At 57.6% G+C, this 21,369-nt stretch overlaps 2 protein-coding genes across 3 annotated transcripts; both read left to right on the forward strand.

Moving 5' to 3' along the window:
* Nucleotides 1–145: 145 nt before the first annotated feature.
* CHP2 (calcineurin like EF-hand protein 2) lies at nt 146–7,121 on the forward strand. Of its 2 annotated transcripts, XM_038381977.2 has the most exons (7): nt 146–437; nt 2,383–2,455; nt 4,142–4,222; nt 4,620–4,744; nt 5,297–5,358; nt 5,593–5,715; nt 6,116–7,121. In XM_038381977.2, the coding sequence occupies exons 1-7, from the start codon at nt 371–373 to the stop codon at nt 6,167–6,169; spliced, it is 585 nt and encodes a 194-aa protein (XP_038237905.1). In that variant the 5' UTR covers nt 146–370; the 3' UTR covers nt 6,170–7,121. The 2 variants fall into 2 exon arrangements, with proteins under 2 accessions (XP_038237905.1, XP_043357570.1); XM_043501635.1 differs by having other exon boundaries at nt 166–437; nt 5,297–5,715.
* A 3,497-nt stretch (nt 7,122–10,618) lies between these two features.
* Nucleotides 10,619–19,920, forward strand: LOC119847472 (ras-related protein Rab-1A-like). Its single transcript, XM_038382281.2, has 7 exons — nt 10,619–10,858; nt 12,312–12,421; nt 12,866–12,938; nt 13,724–13,819; nt 17,412–17,507; nt 18,405–18,536; nt 18,731–19,920. Exons 2-7 carry the CDS (start codon nt 12,399–12,401, stop codon nt 18,950–18,952), a joined length of 642 nt encoding a protein of 213 aa, XP_038238209.1. The 5' UTR covers nt 10,619–10,858; nt 12,312–12,398; the 3' UTR covers nt 18,953–19,920.
* Nucleotides 19,921–21,369: the final 1,449 nt, after the last annotated feature.

Consider the following 21,369-nt stretch of genomic DNA (forward strand, 5'->3'; position numbering starts at 1 on the left):
CTGCTCTGTGCAGAGCAATCAATCTGTGTAGAAAGGCTTTGTCATGGGACCTGCTCAGAGCAGCTCAACCCCCAACCACTCTTCCCCACAGAAAACCTTGACAGTTTGGAAAACCAAACAAACAAGCCACTTCCCTGTTTCCCACTCCCAGCCTTTACTGCCTGGGCGGGGAGAAGGAAAGATCCACCTTAAAGGAACTCAGCCCAGCTATTTCAAGGCCTTCCTTTCCCGGGGTTGATTGGCCATCCAGCCAGTCACTCGAGATCCCATATGGGCTGCTAGGAAAAGTTGGCTCCAGACTCCCGGTTGCCCTGGGCGCCCTGCTGCGGGGTGGGGGGGAGATTCCCGGCGAGGCCTGACGGCATGAGAGATGGGCTCCCAGAGCTCCCACCCGTCCGCTATCCCTGAGCTGGAGGAGATCATGCAGGAAACCGGCTGTAAGGGCTCAGCAGAGTGTGGGGGCCGGGGGGAGGGGGGGGCGTTGTGTAACCCTCAAGTTGGCAAGTTAAATCTGAGAAAAAGGGGGTGGCGGGGAGGGGTAGTTGCACTGGGCTGGTGTCCTGGGGCTGCAGGCCATGTGGGGCAGGGACCCTGCGCTGTACAGGGCTGGGCAGTCGGACCGCGCTGCACCTAAATACCTGCCCTCCGAGGCCTCTGGTTGAAGGGGAGGGAGAAATGTGTGTGTGTGTGGTTCTGCCAAAGGACTGGGGGGGTCAGGACTCCTGGGTTCTATTCTGAGCTTAGGGAGGGGGGTTTAGTGGGTTAGAGCAGGGTGGGGCTGGGAAGCAGGACGTGGGTTCTATCCCCAGCTCGGGGAGGCGGTGGGAGTCTGGAGTCCTGGGTTCTAGCCCCAGCTCTGGGAAGGGTGTTGTTTTGTGATCACAACAGAGGTTGTGGAGTCAGGCAGGTAGGGTGACCAGACAGCAAATGTGAAAAATCGGGACGGGGGTGGTGGGTAATATATAAGCCTATATAAGAGACACCCAAAAATCGGGACTGTCCCTATAAAATCAGGACATCTGGTCACCCTACAGGCAGGACTCCTGGGTTCCCTGCTTGGCTCTGGCACTGACTAGCTGTACAGTCCCATGGCAAGTCACCAACGCCCCACTCCCCCCTGTGCCTCGGATTCCCCCATTCGAATCCTTGAGATCAGGATCCCTGGATCCTTGGGAAAGTGGCCTAACTGGTTAATTTGCAAGGTGCTCTGACAGTGGGTGGATGGGAGGGGCTGGCGAAGGAGGCAGGTTCACTCCCCAAACGGCTCCATCCTGTCCCCCATCTACCCTGGGGGCGGGGGGCAGAGAATGGCCACAGCACAGTGTGGAGAAGGACTCTCAGGGGCCATTTCCCACCCCAGGGGGCTCAGAGTGTGACAGAAGATCCCCCCCGGGTGCATTTCAGAGCCACTGAGGCCCTGTGACTTACTGGGCGTGAAGCTTTGAACGGGTGTCCCAGCAAGGGGAATCCTGGAGTGTGGCTCTCCCAGCCCTGACACTTCAGGTCTTTCTGAACCCAGCTGGGAATCTCCTTGAGGTCGTTGGTTCGAATCCAGCCCTGGCGGGTAGGGACTGAAAGCCGACCTGAGTTGGGTACTGCTGGTGGCCCCGCTTGTGATATGAGCTCAGGGCTTAGCGGGATGGGCACCCGTGGCACAAAACAGCTTCCCTGTGGTTGGTCCTAATTGGCAACCTTGGCTAACAGGCCCAGGATTGAATGGGGCACCGGAAATCGGGGACCCCTGCAGGGTGTATTGGCAATGGGGCACTGAGACAAAATAGTCCCATGGCTAGAGTGCTGGACTCAGAATCAGGATGCCTGGTGAAAAGAAGTAGGGTCTAGTGGTTAGAACAAGGAAATCTAGGAGTCCTGAGCTCTCTTCCTAGCACCGGGGGAGACTGGGGTCTAGTGGTCAGAGCAAAGGGGAATGTGGGAGTCAGGACTCATGAGTTCTCTTCCCAGCAATGCCACTGATTGGCTGTGTGTGACCTTGGGCGAATCACTTCCCTGCCTCGTTCCTCAGTTTCCCCATCTGTAAAATGATATCGACCTTCCTTTATAAAACACTTTGAGGTCTCCAGATGAAAAACCCAGGGAAAGAGCCAATCCCCCTGCCCTGTATATATATACACACACACAGGGGGAGGGGCTTTTAATGTGACCCCTCTCCCCAGCACTAACAACCCTGTAATGCTGCGATCCCTGAGCAGCCCTGGCCCCTGGCATGAAATTAAATCTGCTCATTAAATGTTAATCAGATGAGGGGAAGGGGAACAGATTTAATCACCAATATCCTAAAAATTCCATCACAGGGTCGTTAAACCCTCACCTGCCTTGGCCCCTGCAATAACGGCTAAAGCTGTCTCGCTCTCTCGTGTCCAGTTTCGCAGGCCAGTGTCGTCCGCCTCTATGACCGGTTTCAGGCCCTGGACAAGGAGCAGAAGGGCTACCTGAGGTAGGGGGAAAGCGGGCGTCTATCCCTGGGCCTTTCTGGCTGCTTTATCATTGGCTCATTACGGCAGCACTTACATTTTCTGGTGCATTAAGGTGGTTTAACGCTTGGGTGCAAAGCGCTCGGACACTCCAGTGATGGGCATGGTAAAGGAAACTGTATAGCAGGGGTGGGCAAACATTTTGGCCCACGGGCCACATCTGGGCATGGAAATTGAATGGCGGGCCGTGAATGCTCACGAAATTGGGGGTTAGGGTGCGGGAGTGGGGAAGGGCTCTGGCTGGGGATGCGGGATCGGGGGGGGCTGGGGATGAGGGGTTGGGGGTGCAGAAGGGTGCTCCGGGCTGAGATCAAGGGGTTCAGAGGGCCGGAGGGGGATCAGGGCTGGGGCAAGGGGGTCGGGCTTGGGGAAAGGCTCAGGGGTGCAGGCTCCCGGCAGCACTTACCTCAAGCGGCTCCCAGAAGCAGCGGCATGTCCCCTCTCCGGCTCTTATGTGGAGGCGCAGCCAGGAGGCTCTGCACGCTGCCCCGTCCACAGGCGCCAACCCTGCAGCTCCCATTGGCTGCGGTTCCCAGCCAATGGGAGCTTCGGGGGCACCTCTTGGGGCAGGGGCAGTGTGCAGAGCCCCCTGGCCGCCCCTATGTGTAGGAGCCAGAGAGGGGACACGCTGCTGCTTCCAGGAGCCTCACAGAGCAGGCCAAGCCCCCGATCCCGCTCCCCACCTGGCACGCCAGAGTGGGGCAAGCCCCTGACCCCACTCCCCGGCGGAAGCTTGAGGGTCAGATTAAAACGTCTGGAGGGCCAGATGCGGCCCCCAGCCCGTAGTTTGCCCATCCCTGCCATATAGGGTGGAACAGATCAGGCGATGCCTGGACACAGGGTCAGCTCTGGGGTTGCAAGTGGAGGGACTATTATGGGTAATACGGTAGCAGTTAGAGGCATCTGCTGAGCCAAGGCCCCCACGGCACTGGACGCTGCACAGACACAGGGTCCGGTCTGGGGTTCCAGGTGGAGAGATTATCATGGATATTATGGCAGCACCTAGCTGGGGCAAGGAGAGTGCCCCTGAGATCCGGGCCCTGTTGCCTCAGGTGCTGCAGGCATCGGAAGGAGAGAAGCTCCTGCCCCAAGGGGACAGACAAAAGGGTGGGAGGGGAAACTGAGGCACGGGGTGGGGCCCAAGGTCAGAGCCCAGAATAGAACCCAGGTGTCCTGAATGCTGTCTACACCCCCTCCCCCTCCCACAGCGAGGGAGATCGGGCCCAGTGGCTCTCCGCGGGGCCCAACTCTCTACTAAGAGGGACCCACAACAGGGATGCACTGGCCAGCTAATGGGAGCTGCCGGTGGCGGCCCAGATTCTGGCGTCAATCTGGAGTAACCCCAGGGGAGTGAGCCACGGGTATCCAAGATCCTTCCTCTGGAACGGCTGCCATGCCCCGCGCCAGAGACAGCTGCATCTCAGTGCTGAGAGAGGGATCTCTGTATAAACAGCTGCTGGGCCTCACTCCAGAAGTGACTGCATCTCACCACTGGAGGAGAGATCCCATATTAATGGCTGCCCTATGCCCCACCCCAGAGGCGACAGCCACCAGTCTTGGGCCCAGAACACAGGGGTGAGGCCCCCTAGGGTTCAGAGCTGAACCAGCCGGGCCACGTCATGACCTCTGCCCTGTCTCACTCCCTAAAGCAAATACGACCTGCAGGGGATCGGGGAGCTGGCGGTGAACCCCCTCGGGGACCGGATCATCAACGCCTTCTTCAAAGAGGGGTGAGTCTGGTCCACGAGCATCACCCCCCAGCCCCAATCGACGGTGGGGGCAGGGAACTTCCGACGGCTTGGCTCTGCAGCGTGGCGGGTGCAGGCTGCAGGGTATGTCACTCGCCGCTGGGGGGCGCCAGAGCTCACAGGCCACGGAGCGTCACAGGGGACCCCAGCAGAGCCCGACGGGGACGGGATGGTGCAGGGTGCTGAGCAGTGCGGCCTCTGTGGCAAAGGCATGCGTGGTCCTTCTTCGCTCCCTGCTGCATGGATCCCCGTGGACACAGCCCCCGTGTACACAGCCCCGTGTACCCGCCCCAGAGGTGGCCGCATCTCAGCTGTGGCTTCTCTGGCAGCCTGCACTGCTGCATTGATTATTAGTCAAGTCTCCCGTCTCCCACCGCAGGGAAGAGCTCACCGATTTCCGATTCTTCATCCGGGTCCTGGCCCGTTTCCGGCCCATGGAAGAAGGAAAGTCCAAGGAGACCAGTTGCCCAGAGCCCATGAACAGCCGACAAAGCAAGCTGCAGTGTGAGTAGTGGGGCTGGTGGCAAGACTCACTGGGGGGGGGGAAGGGGAGGGGACTTCCCCCCATGTTCCACTGCTAAGGCAAGTCACTGGGGCCCCTTGGTGACAAGGGGAGGAGGACCCAGATGAGGGGTTGTGGCATTATGGGGCCTGCATGGGAGGGGAAGGTACCACTGACCTCTGGCCAGAGGGCATTTGGAGTGGGGGGTGAGGATGGCATGTGGGAGGAGTGCTAGGTGTGGAGAACTGGGAGGGGTAGTGAGGTGGGGGCACCCAAGGGCATGTGGAGGGGCGGTGAGGTGGAGTGGAACTGACAGAACTGAGGGGCGGGCCATGCAGCGATATGTGGAGGGGTGCTGGGGTGGGAGCATGAATGGGGAGGAGGCAGAGAGGATCCAGGCAGGGCGGAGCCACAGGCATATGGAGGGGTGTTGGGCTCGGGAGCACATGGGCGCATGTAGAGGTTTAAGGGGGGCAGGGGGAGATTGGAGCTGGTGGCGGGGGGATCATTTCCCTGCCCCGATCCCAGCGCTGACACCAATCTGGGTTGCATAGTTGCTTTTCAGCTCTACGACCAGGACAGCGACGGGAAGATCTCCCGGGATGAGATGCTGCAGGTAATGAGCGTGCGTGAACGTGCAAAGGCCTGGGGAGTGTGCAAAGAGCGAGGGGAGGGGGCTTGGGGTGAGCATGTGCACGAGGCTGGAGAGCGAGTGTGCAAGGTGGCTGTGCGAGGCTGGCACTGCCCCCGCCTCCACCCGAGGGCCCCCAGAGATGCACCCCTCCTGCAGTGGCAGCCCCAGGGGTGGGTGGGGCAAGGGGCGGGGCCATCACTGTCTCCTCCCCTCCAGGTGCTGCGGCTGATGGTCGGCATCCAGGTGACGGAGGAGCAGCTGGTGTGCATCGCTGAGCGCACCATCCAGGAGGCCGATCAAGACGGTGACGGCGCCATCTCCTTCGAGGAGTTTGCCAAGGTCTGGTGGGGTCCAGGGGGGCCGGGTGTAGAGCTGGGGGGCAAGGGGTGGGGTTGATTGTCTAGAGAGGAGCAATGAGGCCTGGTGGAGGGGGTGGAGGATGGATTATTAATTGTATTACGATAGCGCCTGGGGCCACAGCTGAGCAAGAGACAGTCTAGCAGGATCAAGGAAGGACCATTATCCCCATTGAACAGGAAGGGAAACTGAGGCATGGGAAGGCTAACTGGTTGGCCACAAGGTCACCCAGGGTGTCTGGAGCAGCACTGGGATTTGAGTCCCAGCCCAGGGCTTTAGTCATGTGGTCAGCCCCCCCCCAGGGACCCCTGGCGGCTGTCTGGGTAGGAAGTGGTTACGGCCCGGGGCTGGCCATGTTTCCGACATCCTTGCCTCCCTGCAGTCAGTGGAGAAGCTGAACGTCGAGCAGCAAATGAGCCTCCGGCTGCTGAAGTGACCCATCAGGATTGGAGAGAGCTCCCCCCGACCCCCCCAGCCCCAGCACTGGGAAGATCCACTCTCAGAGGGGCTGCTGCCAATCAGATTTCAGCTCCGCCCTCTCATCATCCAATGGATCCCACCAGGGAGAGGCTGCATCCAATCACACTTCAACTCCGCCTTCCTGCCTCCGCTCCGCATAGTTCCAGACAGAGAAGAGCTGCACCCAATCAGATTTCATCTCTGCCCCTCACCTCAGGAAGGATCCAGTCTGACAGGGGCTACGTCCCATCAGATTTCACCTCTGCCCCTTGTCTTGGGATGGATCCAGTCGAAGAGGGGCTGCATCCAATCAGATTGCATTGCTGACAAAGAGTGGATCCTGCTGTGAAGCCGGCCTGTGATGGCTGTCGCTCCTTCCAAATAACAAGTGCCTGCACCCAGGGGAATGGGATCCAAGCTAACTCCCCTCCCCAGCGCTGCCCTGATAACTGGGGACTCTGATGCCCCCCAATGGTAGGGGATAGTACCACCTCTGGTCAGTTTACTGCAGATCAGAGACTTAGAACCTACAAACAGCACCTCCCGTTCTTGTGCTTTAAGTCCTCTTTGCAGTCCCTCTATTCTGGCCCCTGCCCAGCTCCCAGTGTCAATTAGAGCAGCCCTGAGGCTGCTCTGACTTGCACATTACCTCCTAGAGGCCCTGGGGAGCAGAGAATACCCACAGCACCGTACGCTCCAGCTATGCCCCCAATCGACCCCCTGTGCCAGGAGCTGGAAGCAGGGCCCTTATGCACAGCAGCCGGGGACACTTTCACTGGTCAAGGCGGGGGAAGCTTCTCAGGGCGACGCTGCCGTCCCAGTGGGCTCAGCGTGCCTGAGACTTGGGCCTAGAATCTCCTGCCATCAGGGCTGGATTCGCTCGGCTTCAGCTCTGTCTGTTTATAAAAAAATAAAATAACCATGAAAAATCTCGTCCTCGGATTTAAAATAATCGTTGAATTTCCATCTGCATTTAATGCCGGGGAGAAGATGTCACCCCCCCCCACCACCACCACCACCACCTCGAGTCCCTGGGGCAGTGTGGCCAGCCACACAGCTCCCCTTAGCCAATCTGTCCCAGCTCTGGAGGGATCACCCCACCTCCAAGGGAAAGTAGGGGGCTCAGGTCCCAGGGTCCCATTTACTCCTTGGCCTTTTCACAGTGGGGTGGCTAAGTGGTTGCGGCATTCGACTATAATCTGGTGGATTAGAGTCTCCCTCAATCTCATACGGAAAGGCCCCCTCCCATGCACCCAGAAGCACGTAGGTCCTTGATCCAAAGGTGGTCTGACCCAAAGCTGGCTCCTGTGGTACCCTGTCTAGCATGGGCTATGAAACCGATGGCTCGGGGGAACGCTGACACTCCACTGAGGCTACCAGCAGGGTCAGGAGAGGGCATTTATACCGGTGTCTCTTGTAGGCTGTGAACACCCGTCTTACTGAGCTGAGACCTGCCCTGCTTGTCACACCCATGGGCCACAAAGCAGTTCTAGGGGGTCTGGGGAAATGGCTCGTCCCTCACCGATGACATTAAAGTCAGATCAGAGTAGGGGGAAATTTTCAAGGGGTGGATTCTTGCCCAGCGGTTCCCTGGTGGGCGCGGATTTCTCTGTGACTGCTCGTGCCCAGCTCCAGAGGCCTGCTAGACAGCGTCCGTCCATCTTAGGTGCAGTTGATATCTCTCTGTTTCTCCCCACTGCACCCTATAAAATGTCCCACCACGCACTCATCTCCTCCAGCAAGCTCAGGCCTTAATCATAATGAGCCCTGGCATATCTCAAGGGGCTTTCCAAAGAGGTTGGTATCATTAGCCCCGTTCTATGGGTGGGGAAACTGAGGCACAAAGAGAGCATGACTTGCCAGTGATTGAGCTGAGATTAGAACCCACCTCTTTCAGGTCCCAGGCCAGTGCTCTATTCAGTAGGCCTTGGCCTCTCTGCTGTATCCACACCCCTAACTCAAGGCGTTCCCCCCAACACACACACATTTCCCTTCCTTTGCCCACCCACCTCCCTGCAACACAGTCCCCGTTCTCCCAGCCCAGCCTCCCACCTGTGTTCATTGCAAAGTGTCTTTAAGGGAGGCTGGGGGAAGAGAATTGCATCAGTCCCTGATTGCTGGTGGGGCAGGGGCACCCCAGCCCCACCGAGCAGGTGGTAGGATTGGCCCAGTTTGGAACGTCCATGTGATGCCTGCAAAAGCTTGCCTGTGGGTCGCAGCTGGTGTGCTGAGTTCACTGCCTGTCACGCTGTCCACTTGTGCCTTTGTGCCACCCCAGCTGGCGTCTCGTCTTAGCCTTCGATTGGAAGCTCTTTGGGGCAGGAACTACCTTTTGGTTCCATGTTTGTACAGCGCCTGGCACAACGGGGTCCTGCGCCATGACTAGGCACCTAGGTGCTACCGTAATACACCTAATACCAATACAAACATACAGCGCCTGGCACAATGTGGTCCTGCGCCATAGCTGGGGCTCCTAGATGCTACCGTAATACACCTAATAACATTCAAAATGTTTAGAGCCTGGTGCAATAGTGTCTTGGCCCGTGGCTGGGGCACCTGGGTGCTACTGTAATGCACCTAATAGCAAGAAAAATGTTTCACCCTAATACACCAAATAAATTTAATAATTTTATTAAGATAATGTTGAAGTAAAAAAAAAACAGTACAGAGTTTAGGCATAGAAGTTTCTGGTTATCAGGGTACAGATTATCAAGGGGTGCGAAGTTCAGTTTAGGAGCGGGTGGCGTAAGAAATACATAATCTGCAATCTCCCCAATTGGGGGTAAAAGTTTAACGGATCAAAGTTCAGACATTGAGATATGGGGGTATGTTGTCCATATAATGGCTATGTTCAGATGTGGAGTATAATGAGCGGATACGATGATGAGGATGGATCTACCCTCATTTGGTGGGATTTAATGTTCAGTGAGTTTATGGTTCCAGTTCATATGGTCCAATGGAAAAAAAAAAAAAAGGTCTCTCAGTCCCTTTCCCATAGTTGATGCACGATGTCGTACCAGCTCACACCTCCTGGTACTGTCGGTGGCCGGGGATGTGTTCGATGTACATGTCCCTGGACCATCGGATGGTGTCTGAGACCACGAGGCGCCGCATGAGCCGTGCGTAGCGTCGACCGATCCCGCAGGTCCACAGCGCACGCTCGTTGCAGGGGTTCCAAGCGCCCAGGGCTCCGACAATCAGGGCATCCATCTGCACCTCATAGCCCTTCGCTCTGAGGGTGTCGGCCAGGGGGGCGTATTTTCCCAGCTTACGAGCTCGGGATTCGCGGAAGGCTGGGGTGCTGTTCTTGAAGGACACAGTGACAGACCCAGTGGGATCCAGCGTGGGAGCTCTCCAGGATCCTGGCTGCTAGGGAGGTGTCTGGGCGAGAGAAGAAACCTTTACGAGTATTGAATTCGGTGCCTGTGAAAATCTTCCCTCATTCAATTCCGGGGCGGGGGCAGAGGCTAGGTGATCACAATGGGCCCTTCTGACTCCTAATCTCATTGAAGCTGGTGGCTGGTCTGACCCGGTTGGCTCGTGTCCCTCCCCGCATCACACACACACACACACACCCGGGGGGGCAGCTCTCAGCTCTACCTACACACACACACACACACTCACACACACACACCCGGGGGAGCAGCTGCCAGCTCTACCTACACACACACACACACACACACACCCAGAGGGGCAGCTCCCAGCTCTACACATACACACACCCGGGGGGGGCAGCTCCCAGCTCTACACACACACACCCAGAGGGGCAGCTCCCAGCTCTACACATACACACACCCGGGGGGCAGCTCCCAGCTCTACACACACACACCCGGGGGGGGGCAGCTCCCAGCTCTACACACACACACCCGGGGGGGCAGCTCCCAGCTCTACCTACACACACACACACACTCGGGGGGGCAGCTCCCAGCTCTACCTATAGACACACACACACACGGGGGCAGCTCCCAGCTCTACACACACACACCCGGGGGGGGCAGCTCCCAGCTCTACACACACACACCCGGGGAGGGGACAGCTCCCTGCTCTACACACACACACCCGGGGGGGGGCAGCTCCCAGCTCTACACACACACACCCGAGGGGGGCAGCTCCCAGCTCTACACACACATACCGGGGGGGGGCAGCTCCCAGCTCTACACACACACACCCGGGGGGGACACAGCTCCCAGCTCTACACACATACACACTGGGGGGGGCAGCTCCCAGCTCTACACACACACACGGGGGGGGACACAGCTCCCAGCTCTACACACACACACCCGGGGGGGGGAAGCTCCCAGCTCTACCTATAGACACACACACACACACACACACCCGGGGGGGGCAGATCCCAGCTCTACCTACTCCCTCCAGCCTCTGTAGGGTTAAAAGACAAAAACCCACCCAGATTTGGGTCAGGGGCTCAGCCTATCGCGTCCGTCTCTGGCGGTGGCTAGCCCAGCAGCCAGCCAATAGCGCGGGGCTTGTGTCTGTGCGCTGGGGTTTTGCGGGGGGGTGTCTTTGCTTCCATGTCCCCGGACGGGAGCGGGGTGCCTCGCCGGGATCGCCCCTCCCTTTTGGAAAGGGATCGGCGCTGCACCTGCTCAGGGGCAGGGGGGAGCGATCGGGCTGGAAGGGGGACACCCCCCTTCCCCCCCGCAGCCAGGTACCATTTGCTCTCTCTAGCGACCTGGGGGAGATACTGAGGACCGCTCCCCCCCCCCCGCGCCCCAGGCTGGGCTCGGGGATGCTACAGCCCTTCGGGGGGGGGGGCGGATGAGCGGGGAGGATGCTGCAGTCCGGGCCTGGGAGACATTTTACAGCATCTTACTGTCCGGCTCAAGGTGTCTGAGCTCGGGGGGGGGGCTGCTTCCCTTGCGGCTGCGGGGGGGGGGGCAGAGGGAGTAGATCGGGCTACAGGCAGGGGGCTGGGCGGCTGGGGTATGGGCACGGGGGACAGGCTTCAGGGGGGAATGGGGGCGCTGTGAACTGGGGGCAATAGGGGGGAGAAGGTCTCTGGGGGGGAGGGAGGAGGGTTTTTTTGGAGGGGGCTACATTACCTGCAGCTGCCTGAGGGAGTGAACAGTGGGGGGCAGGGGTTACACCCCTAGGGCTGGGGTAACAGTTCTGCAGATATGAGGGAGCCTCGCTGAGCCTGCTGGGAGGCTGGGGAGGTGGAATGGGGGGGTTCTGGGTCTAGCCCCTCGTGTCCCCTAGAATGGAGCCCCTTGTGCCTCCCATCCAGAGATGCCTCCAGGCCCAGCCTAGCTGCCAAGTCTCCAATTCCTCCCCCACCCCAGGGGGCTGGCCCATGTGGGAAGGGGGTAAACTCCCCCCCCGCCCATCCCCACCCCATTAAACTGGCCAGTTCCTGCCATGAGCCTCTCCATAAATCTTGTCTGGGCTGCAGCTTAGGAAGCAACTAAGGGATGGGAGTGGGGTGGGGGGTTGCTGGGAGGCAGGACTCCTGGGTTCTATTCCCAGCTCCAAGAGGGGAATAGGATTGTGGGGGAAGGCAGGACCCCTGGGTTGTATTCCTGGCACTGGGAGGGCATGGGGGTCTAGTGGTTGGAGCAGGGAAGACTGGGAGCCAGGACTTTGTGGGCCGGGGTGCACATTTTCTGTTCCAGCTCTGGGCCCCCCTCAGTCCCTGTGTGACCTTGGGATGTCCTTTCCCGTCTCTGCAGCACCGTGTCCCCATCAGTGATGTGGGGGTGAAAACCTGATTTCCAGAATGGGTTGCTGGGGGTAATTCACTGACGTGTGAAGATTCTGGGATGAGAGAAGCCAGGGAAGCACAATGCATTATTATGGAGTAGAGCAGGGGGGTTGGGAGCCAGGACTCCTGGGTTGTAGCCCCAGTTCTGGGAGGGGAGTGGGGTCTAGTGGTTAGAGCAGGGGTGGCAACTTGAGAGGCAGGACTCCTGGGTTCCATTCCCAGCTCTGCGACCAGTTTGCCTGACCTTGGGCACATCACTTCCTTTCTCCGTGCCTGTTTCCCCATGTGTAAAATGGAAATAACCTCCCCCTCCTGTTTTGGGTGAGGGGTTTAGACTGCACCAATTAATCCCTCCTGTCTCTCTCCCACACCCCCACCCTCCCCATCACTGGCCTTGCAGGATCCAGCAAGAACCTGGGGATCCCCTACCCCCCTCCCTTGAAGCAGCACTGTCTCTGAGCGGAAACCCTGACGCCCCCGCGCCGTCATGTCGACCATCAATCCAGAATAGTGAGTCCGGGCTGTGAAAACCAGGGCTTGCAGGAGGTGGGGGGGATGCTGAGCAAAATGCAGCTGTTGTGTGCAATGAGTTGGGTGGGTCTCAGAGAAGGGAAAAGGACCAGTTGGGGGGAGGTGTCTGTATGCATATCGGGCCGGGGGGGAGCCCTGAGTTCTCCTGGCAGACATTAGAAGGAATGGGGGTGGTTGCTGGGGTGCTCGGGCTTGTGAGCGGGCTGATGTCGCTCCCTGTTGGCCACCTGCAGCCACTGCAACCACCCACCCCTACCGGAGAGCCACTATTGGGGGCCGGCAGCTCCTGCGCTGGGTCTGTCGTTGGATCCCTGCTGGCGGCCGTTTGGCTGCAGTGGAAAGAGGGGGGGGGCTGTTACTCAGCTGCTAGAATTGCCCTCCCCCAAGGCATTTCAGGGCATCACCCTCCCCTCTCCCCAACAGCGACTACTTGTTCAAACTCCTCCTGATCGGGGACTCTGGAGTCGGCAAATCTTGTCTCCTGCTGCGCTTCGCGGTGAGTATCCAATATGATTAATTCTTAGGTGTATTACGGTAGTGCCCAGGCAACCTGCTCACAGACCAGCCCCCCATTGTGCCAGGTGCTGTACATTTGTATTGCTATTAGGTGTATTACGGTAGTGCCTCGAAGCCAGGTCACCCACCCCATTGGGCCCATGGACAGGCCTGACCCTAACAGCTCTTCAGGCCCAAGGAGGGAGAGAAAGCCAAGAGCCCTGCTGAAGGAATTTCTCCCATCAGGTGGGGGGAGCAAGAATGATGGGTGGGAACAGAGTCTAGTGGGATAGAGCCAGTGGAGGGGGAGAGAGGGGCTGGGAATCAGGACTCCTGGCTTCCCTTCACAGCTCAGTCAGCCCCTCTCTGTGCAACCTTGAGCAAGTTGGTGCCTTGTTCCCTGCCTCAGTTTCCCTGTCTGTGATGTGATAAAAATACCATAAGGCCTGAACCAGAGGGGTTGAGGGCTTGTGCGTCTTACTGGTGTAAAGCCACTGCCCTCTCCAGGATGGACTTGGAACTGCTCATCTATGTGTCCTAGCCTCTATGCTGCTAAGAGCTGATAGGGATTCTCCTTTAGCTCCGGTGGCTAAACTTTTGGAGCAGGGGGAAGCAGGTTCTAAGCCTTTTGTTGCTGTGAAGTTCCTAGGGGCTGTGGGGTGGGCAGCACAGGGGCACCATGATGGCTGTGGGGGCAGGGGGAAAGCACTCAGTCTGGGGAAGGCTGGGGGGCACTGCTGGGCTCCCCCCTGCCCCATCACTTGCTGTCCCTCCTCTCTTCCCCAGGATGACAATTACACGGACAGCTACATCAGTACCATTGGGGTGGACTTCAAGATCCGGACCATTGATCTGGAGGGGAAAACTATCAAACTCCAGATAGTGAGTTCACGGCACTCGGGGGTGTTGGGATCCCTGGGTTCCATGCACAGCTCTGGGAGGGGAGTGGGGTCTACTGGTTAGAGCAGGGGGGGCTGGGTGCCAGGACTCCTGGGTTCTGTGGGCTCTGGGAGGGGAGTGTGGGGTCTTGTGGGTAGAGTTAGGAGCCAGGGTCGGAGGTTCAACACATTGAACGAACAACAGACCTGGCTGCAAAAGTGAGAAGCCCTCTCCCCGCCCCTCCCTCCAGCTCCTGACCCCACCTCTCGCCCCCACCCATGAGGTCGGGAGGTTGCATCCAGACTCGGCTGAGGCCATGACTCAAGTATGATGACGCTCCCGCCTTCCTGACTGGCTAAAATCTCCCAGCATTTCCCCTGCGTTCTCAGGAGATTTCAACTGCCCCAGACCAAGGGATACAGATTCTGCCCCAGTGCGGAGTCTGAGCCGGAACTGGGTTCAGATCAGGCCCCAACCCAAAGGGAAGTGGGGGTGGATCTGAAGTTGCTTTCTGACCCATCTCAACACTCCGATGAGGACGGTGGGGGAGACCTTAAAATTGTTCAGGGTGTCACTGCGTCTGATACACACAGGGAATGGAAGGAGGGGCCCGGCACTGAGGAAGCATATATGGGAATAGCGCGAGCGTGTCGGGGCAAAATCAGGAAAGCCCAGGCAAGGAATGAGTTACGGCTGGCAAGGAAGGTTAGAGACAACAGGATGGGGTTCTTCAAATAAGTCAGATGAAAAAGAAAGATCACGGACAGCATGGGCTCGCTGGAGAAGGTGAGCTGGGAATGGAAGATGGTAGGAACGCAGAGTTGCTCAATGCCTACCTCACCTCAGTTTGTAACATGTGACCGGACGACTAGCGAAGTTACCGCAGACAATGAAGGGGACGAGAGGCAGGTCGGGATAAGTAAAGAACACGTCACAGATCTTCTGACCAATCTGAATGAAGTCAAATCAGCAGGGCCGGATGCTCTTCACCCAGGGTACTGCAGGAATTAGCTGAAGAAATCTCGGAGCCACTGGCAATAATCCTTACAAACACTTGGGTGACAGGAGAGGTCCCGGAAGACTGGAGAAGGGCCAGTGTGGAGCCCACCTTTACAAAGGGGGAGCCGGGGAGCTATAGACCAGTCAGCCTGACTTCGATACCTGGAAGCTACTGGAGCCAGGTATAAACCATTCCATTGGTGAATGCCTGGAGGCTGAAGGGGTGATCGCTAGCAGCCAGCATGGATTTGCCAAGAACAAATCCTGCCAAACCAGCGTGATTCCCTTCTTTGAGAGGGTAACTGGTCTGGTGGATGGGGGAATGCGGTGGACACCCTATACCTGGACTTCAGCAAGGCTTTTGACACAGTCCCACCTGACATTCTGATAACTAAGCTGGAGAGATGCGGCTTGGCAGAACTACCATTAAGTGGTTAAACAACTGCAAACAAAGAGTAACTATTAATGGAACGATGTTGGATTGGAGAGAGGTCTCGAGTGGGGTTCCCCAGGGATCTGTTCTGGGTCCGGTGTTGTTTAACATCTTTTATTAATGGCCTTGATGTAGGAAGAGGGAGGAGACTGATCATATTTGCAGGTGACACAAAGCTGGCGGGGCGAGGGTTGGGGTTGCCAACACTTTGGAGGACAGAGCGAAGATTCAGAGGGATCTTGAGAAATTGGAGAACTGGGCTATAGACAACACAATGAAATTCAACACAGACAAATGGAAGATGCTTCAGTTAGGGAAGAAAAATCAGATGCAGAATGGGGAGTAACTGGCTTGGCAGCAGCACGGCTGAGAAGGAGCTGAGTGTGGTGGATCCCAGCCTCAACATGAGTCAGCAATGCGATGCTGTGGCCAAAAAAGCAAATGCAATTTTAGGTTGCATTAATGCCTCCTGCAAGGCCTGGGAGGTGACAGTACTGCTCTGCTCAGCGCCGATTGGGCCTCACCTGGAGACCTGTGTCCATTGTATAGGAAGATGCAGAGAAACTGGAAAGGGTCTAGAGGTGAGCGACAAAGATGATCAGAGGGTGGAACACAAACCGTATGAGCAAAGGCTGAAGGAGCTGGGTATGGTTAGTTGGGAAAAGAGGAGATGAAAGGGGGACACGGTAGTGGTCTTCAGATACTTGGAAAGCCGCCCTAAGAAAGCTGGAGAAAAGCCATTCTCTCTTCCCACAGAGGGCAGGACAAGGGGCAGTGGGTTCAAATGACAGCCCAGCAGATGTAGATTAAATCTCAGGAAAAACTCCCTCGCTGTACGAGCAGTAGGATAATGGAACCGAGGCCTTGGGGGGGGTTGTGGAAGCTCCTTTGCTGGTGGTTTTCGAAAGGAGGCTGGAGCCGTCTGTCTTGGGTGGTTTAGACCCAGCAAATCCTGCACCTTGGCAGGGGGTTAGACTAGATGTCCCTTGTGGTCCCTTCTAACCCTATGGTTCTATGATCTCTTCAGCGGGGGTACATGAGGGGGAGCTGGTGTCTGTTCTGGGGGTACAAGAGGGGGTGGGGTCTGTGGGGTGCATGGCAGGGCATCAAGGACCTGTGGGGATGGGGGCACAGGGTAGGGCATCTGGGGTTCCTTTTGGAGAGCAAGCGGCACTAGGATCAACTGGGGGTCTGGAGGCTGTGTGGGTCCAGGATAGGGGATCTAACTTCTGTGGGGCCTGGGAGCTGGCATGTGAGCTGGCAGGGCTGGGGGATACAGAGTGGGGGGCTCTGTGGGTCCAGGATAGGGGATCTGGGTTCTGTGGGGCCTAGGAGCTGGAATGCAAGCTTGAAGGGCTGGGGATTGGGGGGTACAGAGTGGGGGGCTGTGGGGTATAGGAGATCTAGGATCAGTGTGGGGCACAGGGTGTGTGTGATTGCCCTTTAGAAACTGCATTTAATAAACCCCAAACCAGCCTCCTGAGGCCAATTTTCCCCTTTTGCCCCGTGGGGCAGCAAACAGTGGGGCTCTTCCCGGGGTGGGAAGGAAGCCTCTGTTCCCCCCTCAACCCTTATGGGTCCTGTCCTGCTCCATTCAGATGCCCCACAACGGAGCCCAGCAGAAGTGAAAGTTACCGGGGAGCAGCCATTTACCAGCTGTGACTGTGGGGGCGGCAGGGTCTGTCCAACAGCTGATCCCACCCTCCAATCCCAGCCCCGTTCCCCAGTGGGGGCCCCCCGCCCCCCAAGGCTCCTTGCTGACTCACCGTCTGCCAGTCCCCCCTGCACAGGACTCCAGTCTCTCTCACGCGCCAGCCCCTCTGTGCCAAGAATGGCCCCTTGAAACTCCCCTCCCACCCTGCGCAGGGGTCCTCCCTGGCTGGCATAAGGGGCCTGCTCCCAGTCACGGGAGGCTGAAAGCAGAGTCTGTTTCTGACTCTGGGGAGGAAAGTTGGCCAGAGGCTAGAGCTGCGGGGTTGGGAGTCCGGACTCCTGGGTTCTATGGTCTAACAGAGCAGAGGATTCAGAGCCAGGACTCTGGGGTTCTCTCCTGGGCTCTTGGAGGCAGTATTGTGCACGGGGCTGGGCGCCAGGACTCCTGGGTTCCCTTTCTAGCTGTGGGAAGGAGCACGGTCTATGTGTCTTTCTTTCGCTGCCCCGCAGTGGGACACAGCCGGCCAGGAGCGCTTCCGGACGATCACGTCCAGTTACTACAGAGGTGCCCACGGTATCATCATTGTGTATGATGTAACGGACCAGGTGAGTCTGACCACGGAGCCCTTCCTAAAGGAGGGCATTATGGTAGGTATGGACTTGCTATAGCCCTTGGCTATAAATGATTGTGACTTATCAGTGTTCTTCATCCTGAAATATTTCACAATCTAGATCTATAAGTTCGGGGTTGGGCCGTGGCAGCTGTTTGTGCGAGGATCATGTCACTCCACACTGAGATGCAGCCACCTCTGGGGTGGGGCACAGTGGCTCTATATACAGGGATCATGTCACCTAGTAGAGGGATAAAGCTACCTTTGCGTTTGGATGTGGCAGCTGTTTCAACAGCAGTATAGAAACTATGCAGCATTTTAAGGCGGGAAGGGAAGGAGAATCCAGTATCCCAATGAAAGGGCTGAGGAAAGTTTAATGGTATCTGCATAGGGATTTGATGTTTAAATTAATTGCCCTTTTTTTGGCTTGTGTGTAGTAGATACAGACTGGCCAGGAGTATTTGTGTCTCTTTAAGAGGGTAGCTGCTCCAAGACTGGCTAGCTCTGTTGCTTGGGAGCGGGGCTATGGACCCTTTCCCTCCGGGCTGTGGGTTCAAGTCCCACTCAGGGGAGTAATACCTGAGAGTCACTCCCAATTAATGGCCGCTTTGGGTGTGACAGAATATGGTGGGTCTCAGTCCAGTTTGGATGGCAAGATGCCCTTTATTTGAGTTGGCATGTTCCCCTGACTTGTAGGGGACAATCCCATCCTGGCTGGGGATGGACTAGGTGAAGGCTGATGGGCCTGCCCCCAGCTGTAGGTGGGGATTAGACTGCAGGCAAGGCTCTTGCCTTGATCCCCTGGGAGCAGATCTTCCCAGAGGGAATCAGGGAAGCACTGGGCCCCTGGAGACGTCGCTCTGAGAGCCTCTCCCATCTCCGCTCCCCACAGGACTCGTTCAGCAACATGCACCTGTGGCTGGAGGAGATCGGCCGCTATGCCAGCGAGAACGTCAACAAGCTGATCGTGGGCAACAAGAACGACCTGACCTGCAAGAAGGTGGTGGATTACACCACGGCCAAGGTCAGTACCGGGGGAGGAGGGGGAGAATACTGCACATATTGCACACTCATGCACACTTAAACACCAGCCCACAAGCACCGGGGGAGGGCTCCAGTGAAAAACCCAGAGATCCTGGACTAAGGCATGGTCCGCTGGCAGGGAGAGGGGAGGATCTGCCTGGCCCTAACCGTGGCCTTTCGCGTTCCCCGGGGCAGGAATACGCAGACGCCCTGGACGTGCCGTTTCTGGAGACCAGCGCCAAGACCGCCACCAACGTGGAGCAGGCCTTCGTCACCATGGCAGCCGAGATCAAGAACCGGGTGGGCAGCGGCCTCCCCCACAGCGACAGCCGCCAGCCCAACCCCCGCATCCAGAGCGCCCCCCTGCGGCAGGGCCAGGCGGGCGAGGGCGGCGACGGAGGTGCGGGCTGCTGTTAGGGAGGGGGTTTACCCCCCACCACCACCTACCCCATGGTGGGGAGCTTCTCCATGTCTGGGACTATGGCTGGAGGCCAGGACTGCTGGGTGGGGGGGGGCCCTTTGCAGCACCCTATTTATCTGCAATAGATTTTTACAGGCTGCGATCCAATTCCCCTTATCCCTCTCCAACCGCGTGGGTACACACTCTCCCTTCGCTAGCCAAGAGAGACTCAGGGCCGGCTACTGATCTGGGCTCCTGGCTGACCGCGCTACTCCAAGATCCATCCTCCCCTCCCGCTGTCATTCCCGATCCCCACCGCATGGCCATACAGCCAGCCCTGCTCTCCAGCCTTCAGGCCTCTGGAAGGGCACAAGCTGCTCCGAACGGAGCCGGGCCCAGGAAGGAGTCCCCCGAATGCCAGAGGACGCGTGGAGGAAGAAGTGGCTTCTCGTTAAGGTGACCCAGCCACAGACCGAGCAGCGAGGAGCTGTGCTGTGAGGCCCAGGACAAAAGCCGAAAGCTCCGTAGTTTGCTTCCCCTCTTAACACGGCCTCATGGGAGTCTGGCGCCAAATTAGCGTCTTTTTCATGCCCAAACGTGAATGCTTGAATTTCTCCCCCCCTCGGCTCCAGACTGAAGCGTGGCTTGAAAATTCAAAGCTTGGGTGGAAAGACGACTCGAGCTGGGTCTCTAAGGCGATTGCTGATAGCAGGGGCCTTGTGAATCCAGAGTGAGATCCCGTGGCTGGGCAGAGTCGGCTGGAAATCGGGGTGCAGGTTTTTAACCCCATGGGTGTTAATCCAGCGTGAGATCCTGTGGCTGGGCGGAGTCGGATGGGAATCGGGGTGCAGATTTTTATGGTGTGTGAGGTACTGGTCCAGGTTACACAGGAGGTCCTATGGGATGAGCAGAATGGGCTCTTCAAACCTTACGCGAACGGGGAGCTTTTTGACGAGAAAGATTCGAATGTGGGTCAAATTTCAATCCTGCCTCCCTGGCAGAATTTCCCCTCCCTTTGCAAAAATCCCCCCTTTGCTCCCAACTGAGGTTTTTAAACCCATGGGGGGGAGAGTTTGGCAAGATCCCTCCCCACTGAGTGTGGCCACAGAGGGACGAGTACCTTGCCGGGTGAATTGGCTCTAGCGTGTTCTGTGCTGGACGGTCCCTGTCCTGAGGGGTGGGGGATTTGAAGGCATGGGGGTTAGAGGTTATGGGGAGAGTGGGGGGGGTAGAAATGGCAGCTGGGTGAATAGACTTGCTGGAAAGTTTGCCCTCAGTATTTATCTTATTGCCTTTGAAATACAGTTAAACAACAGCTTGTCTGCCAGGGCTTGACTGGCACCAGCCACTGCTAGCGTTAGGTCGTGGGGCCCGGAAATGGCACGTGCCGGCAGAGGACGGCAGTTTATTCCTGCTGTTTAACACTGCTGAGATTTTTAGGGCTTGCCGGTGCCCTACGAATTAAAGGCTCCACCTACAATGGATTCCTAGAGCTTTGCATCCGTCCAGCTCAAAGCACTTTGCAAAGCAGAGCCCCAGCCGTAGCTCCATTTTAAAGGTGGGGAAACTGAGGCACGGAGCAGGGAAGAGACTCACTCATGGGCCCCCAGCAGGCCCAGGGGTTGTGCTATGAATAAGATTCGGGTGACTAGTGCTCTAACCCCTCGGCCATGCTCCCTCCTGCCTGCATCACATTCCCCAGCTACCTCCCTGGGGCTCTTGCTTTTCTTAAGGCCAGCCTGAAGTGACTCGAAGAACCGCTGGCAGCTTTGGAGCAGAAGGAAAGGTTAAACGAAATGGGCCAGTCGAGCGAGTCGTTCACAGCTGAGGAACAGGACGTAGGACAGGCATGGGATGCCAAAAAATGTCAGAGAGACACAGTCATGGGGGACCAGGTGACCTAAAATAGTTTGGATCTCACTGCGTGGCCAGCTGTGAGCCTTTAATGTCTCTAGGGAACAGAGAGATGCAGCTCAGGCTGTACGGTACTGTTTAGTTTAACCTTTGTCCAAAGCAGCTGATTGTGTAAGGCCCCCGGCCCTCCGCATTAAAGGTCTGTAGGCATCTACACCGCTCATTGGTGTCACCCCAACCTACAGCCATGCACCCCCCCTAGCATCCCACGCACACACACTATTAATTTCAATGGGAATGAGGCACCTAAATCCCTTCCAGGAGCTAGGCCAAACCCTCTGAGCACGGGCAGTGGTGCCCCAATATTCAATGCGATGGCTCATGCTTTGGCTTGCAACCATTACCAGCAGCTAAATGGGCCAGTGAAGGCCCCAGAATGGCGAAACGCCGCAGCCACCGGAGATCTCGCTGTGCCTGGTGGCAGACGATTGCACAGGCGGGTGCAGAGCGTGGTCGGGGCACAGCAGGTGAACGGAGAAGGGAGTGAGCCTGGAGGAGCAAGGACGGGGGAGGGGTGGTA

The sequence above is a fragment of the Dermochelys coriacea genome, chromosome 23 (genome assembly GCF_009764565.3).
Source record: "Dermochelys coriacea isolate rDerCor1 chromosome 23, rDerCor1.pri.v4, whole genome shotgun sequence".
NCBI classification, from domain to species: domain Eukaryota; kingdom Metazoa; phylum Chordata; order Testudines; family Dermochelyidae; genus Dermochelys; species Dermochelys coriacea.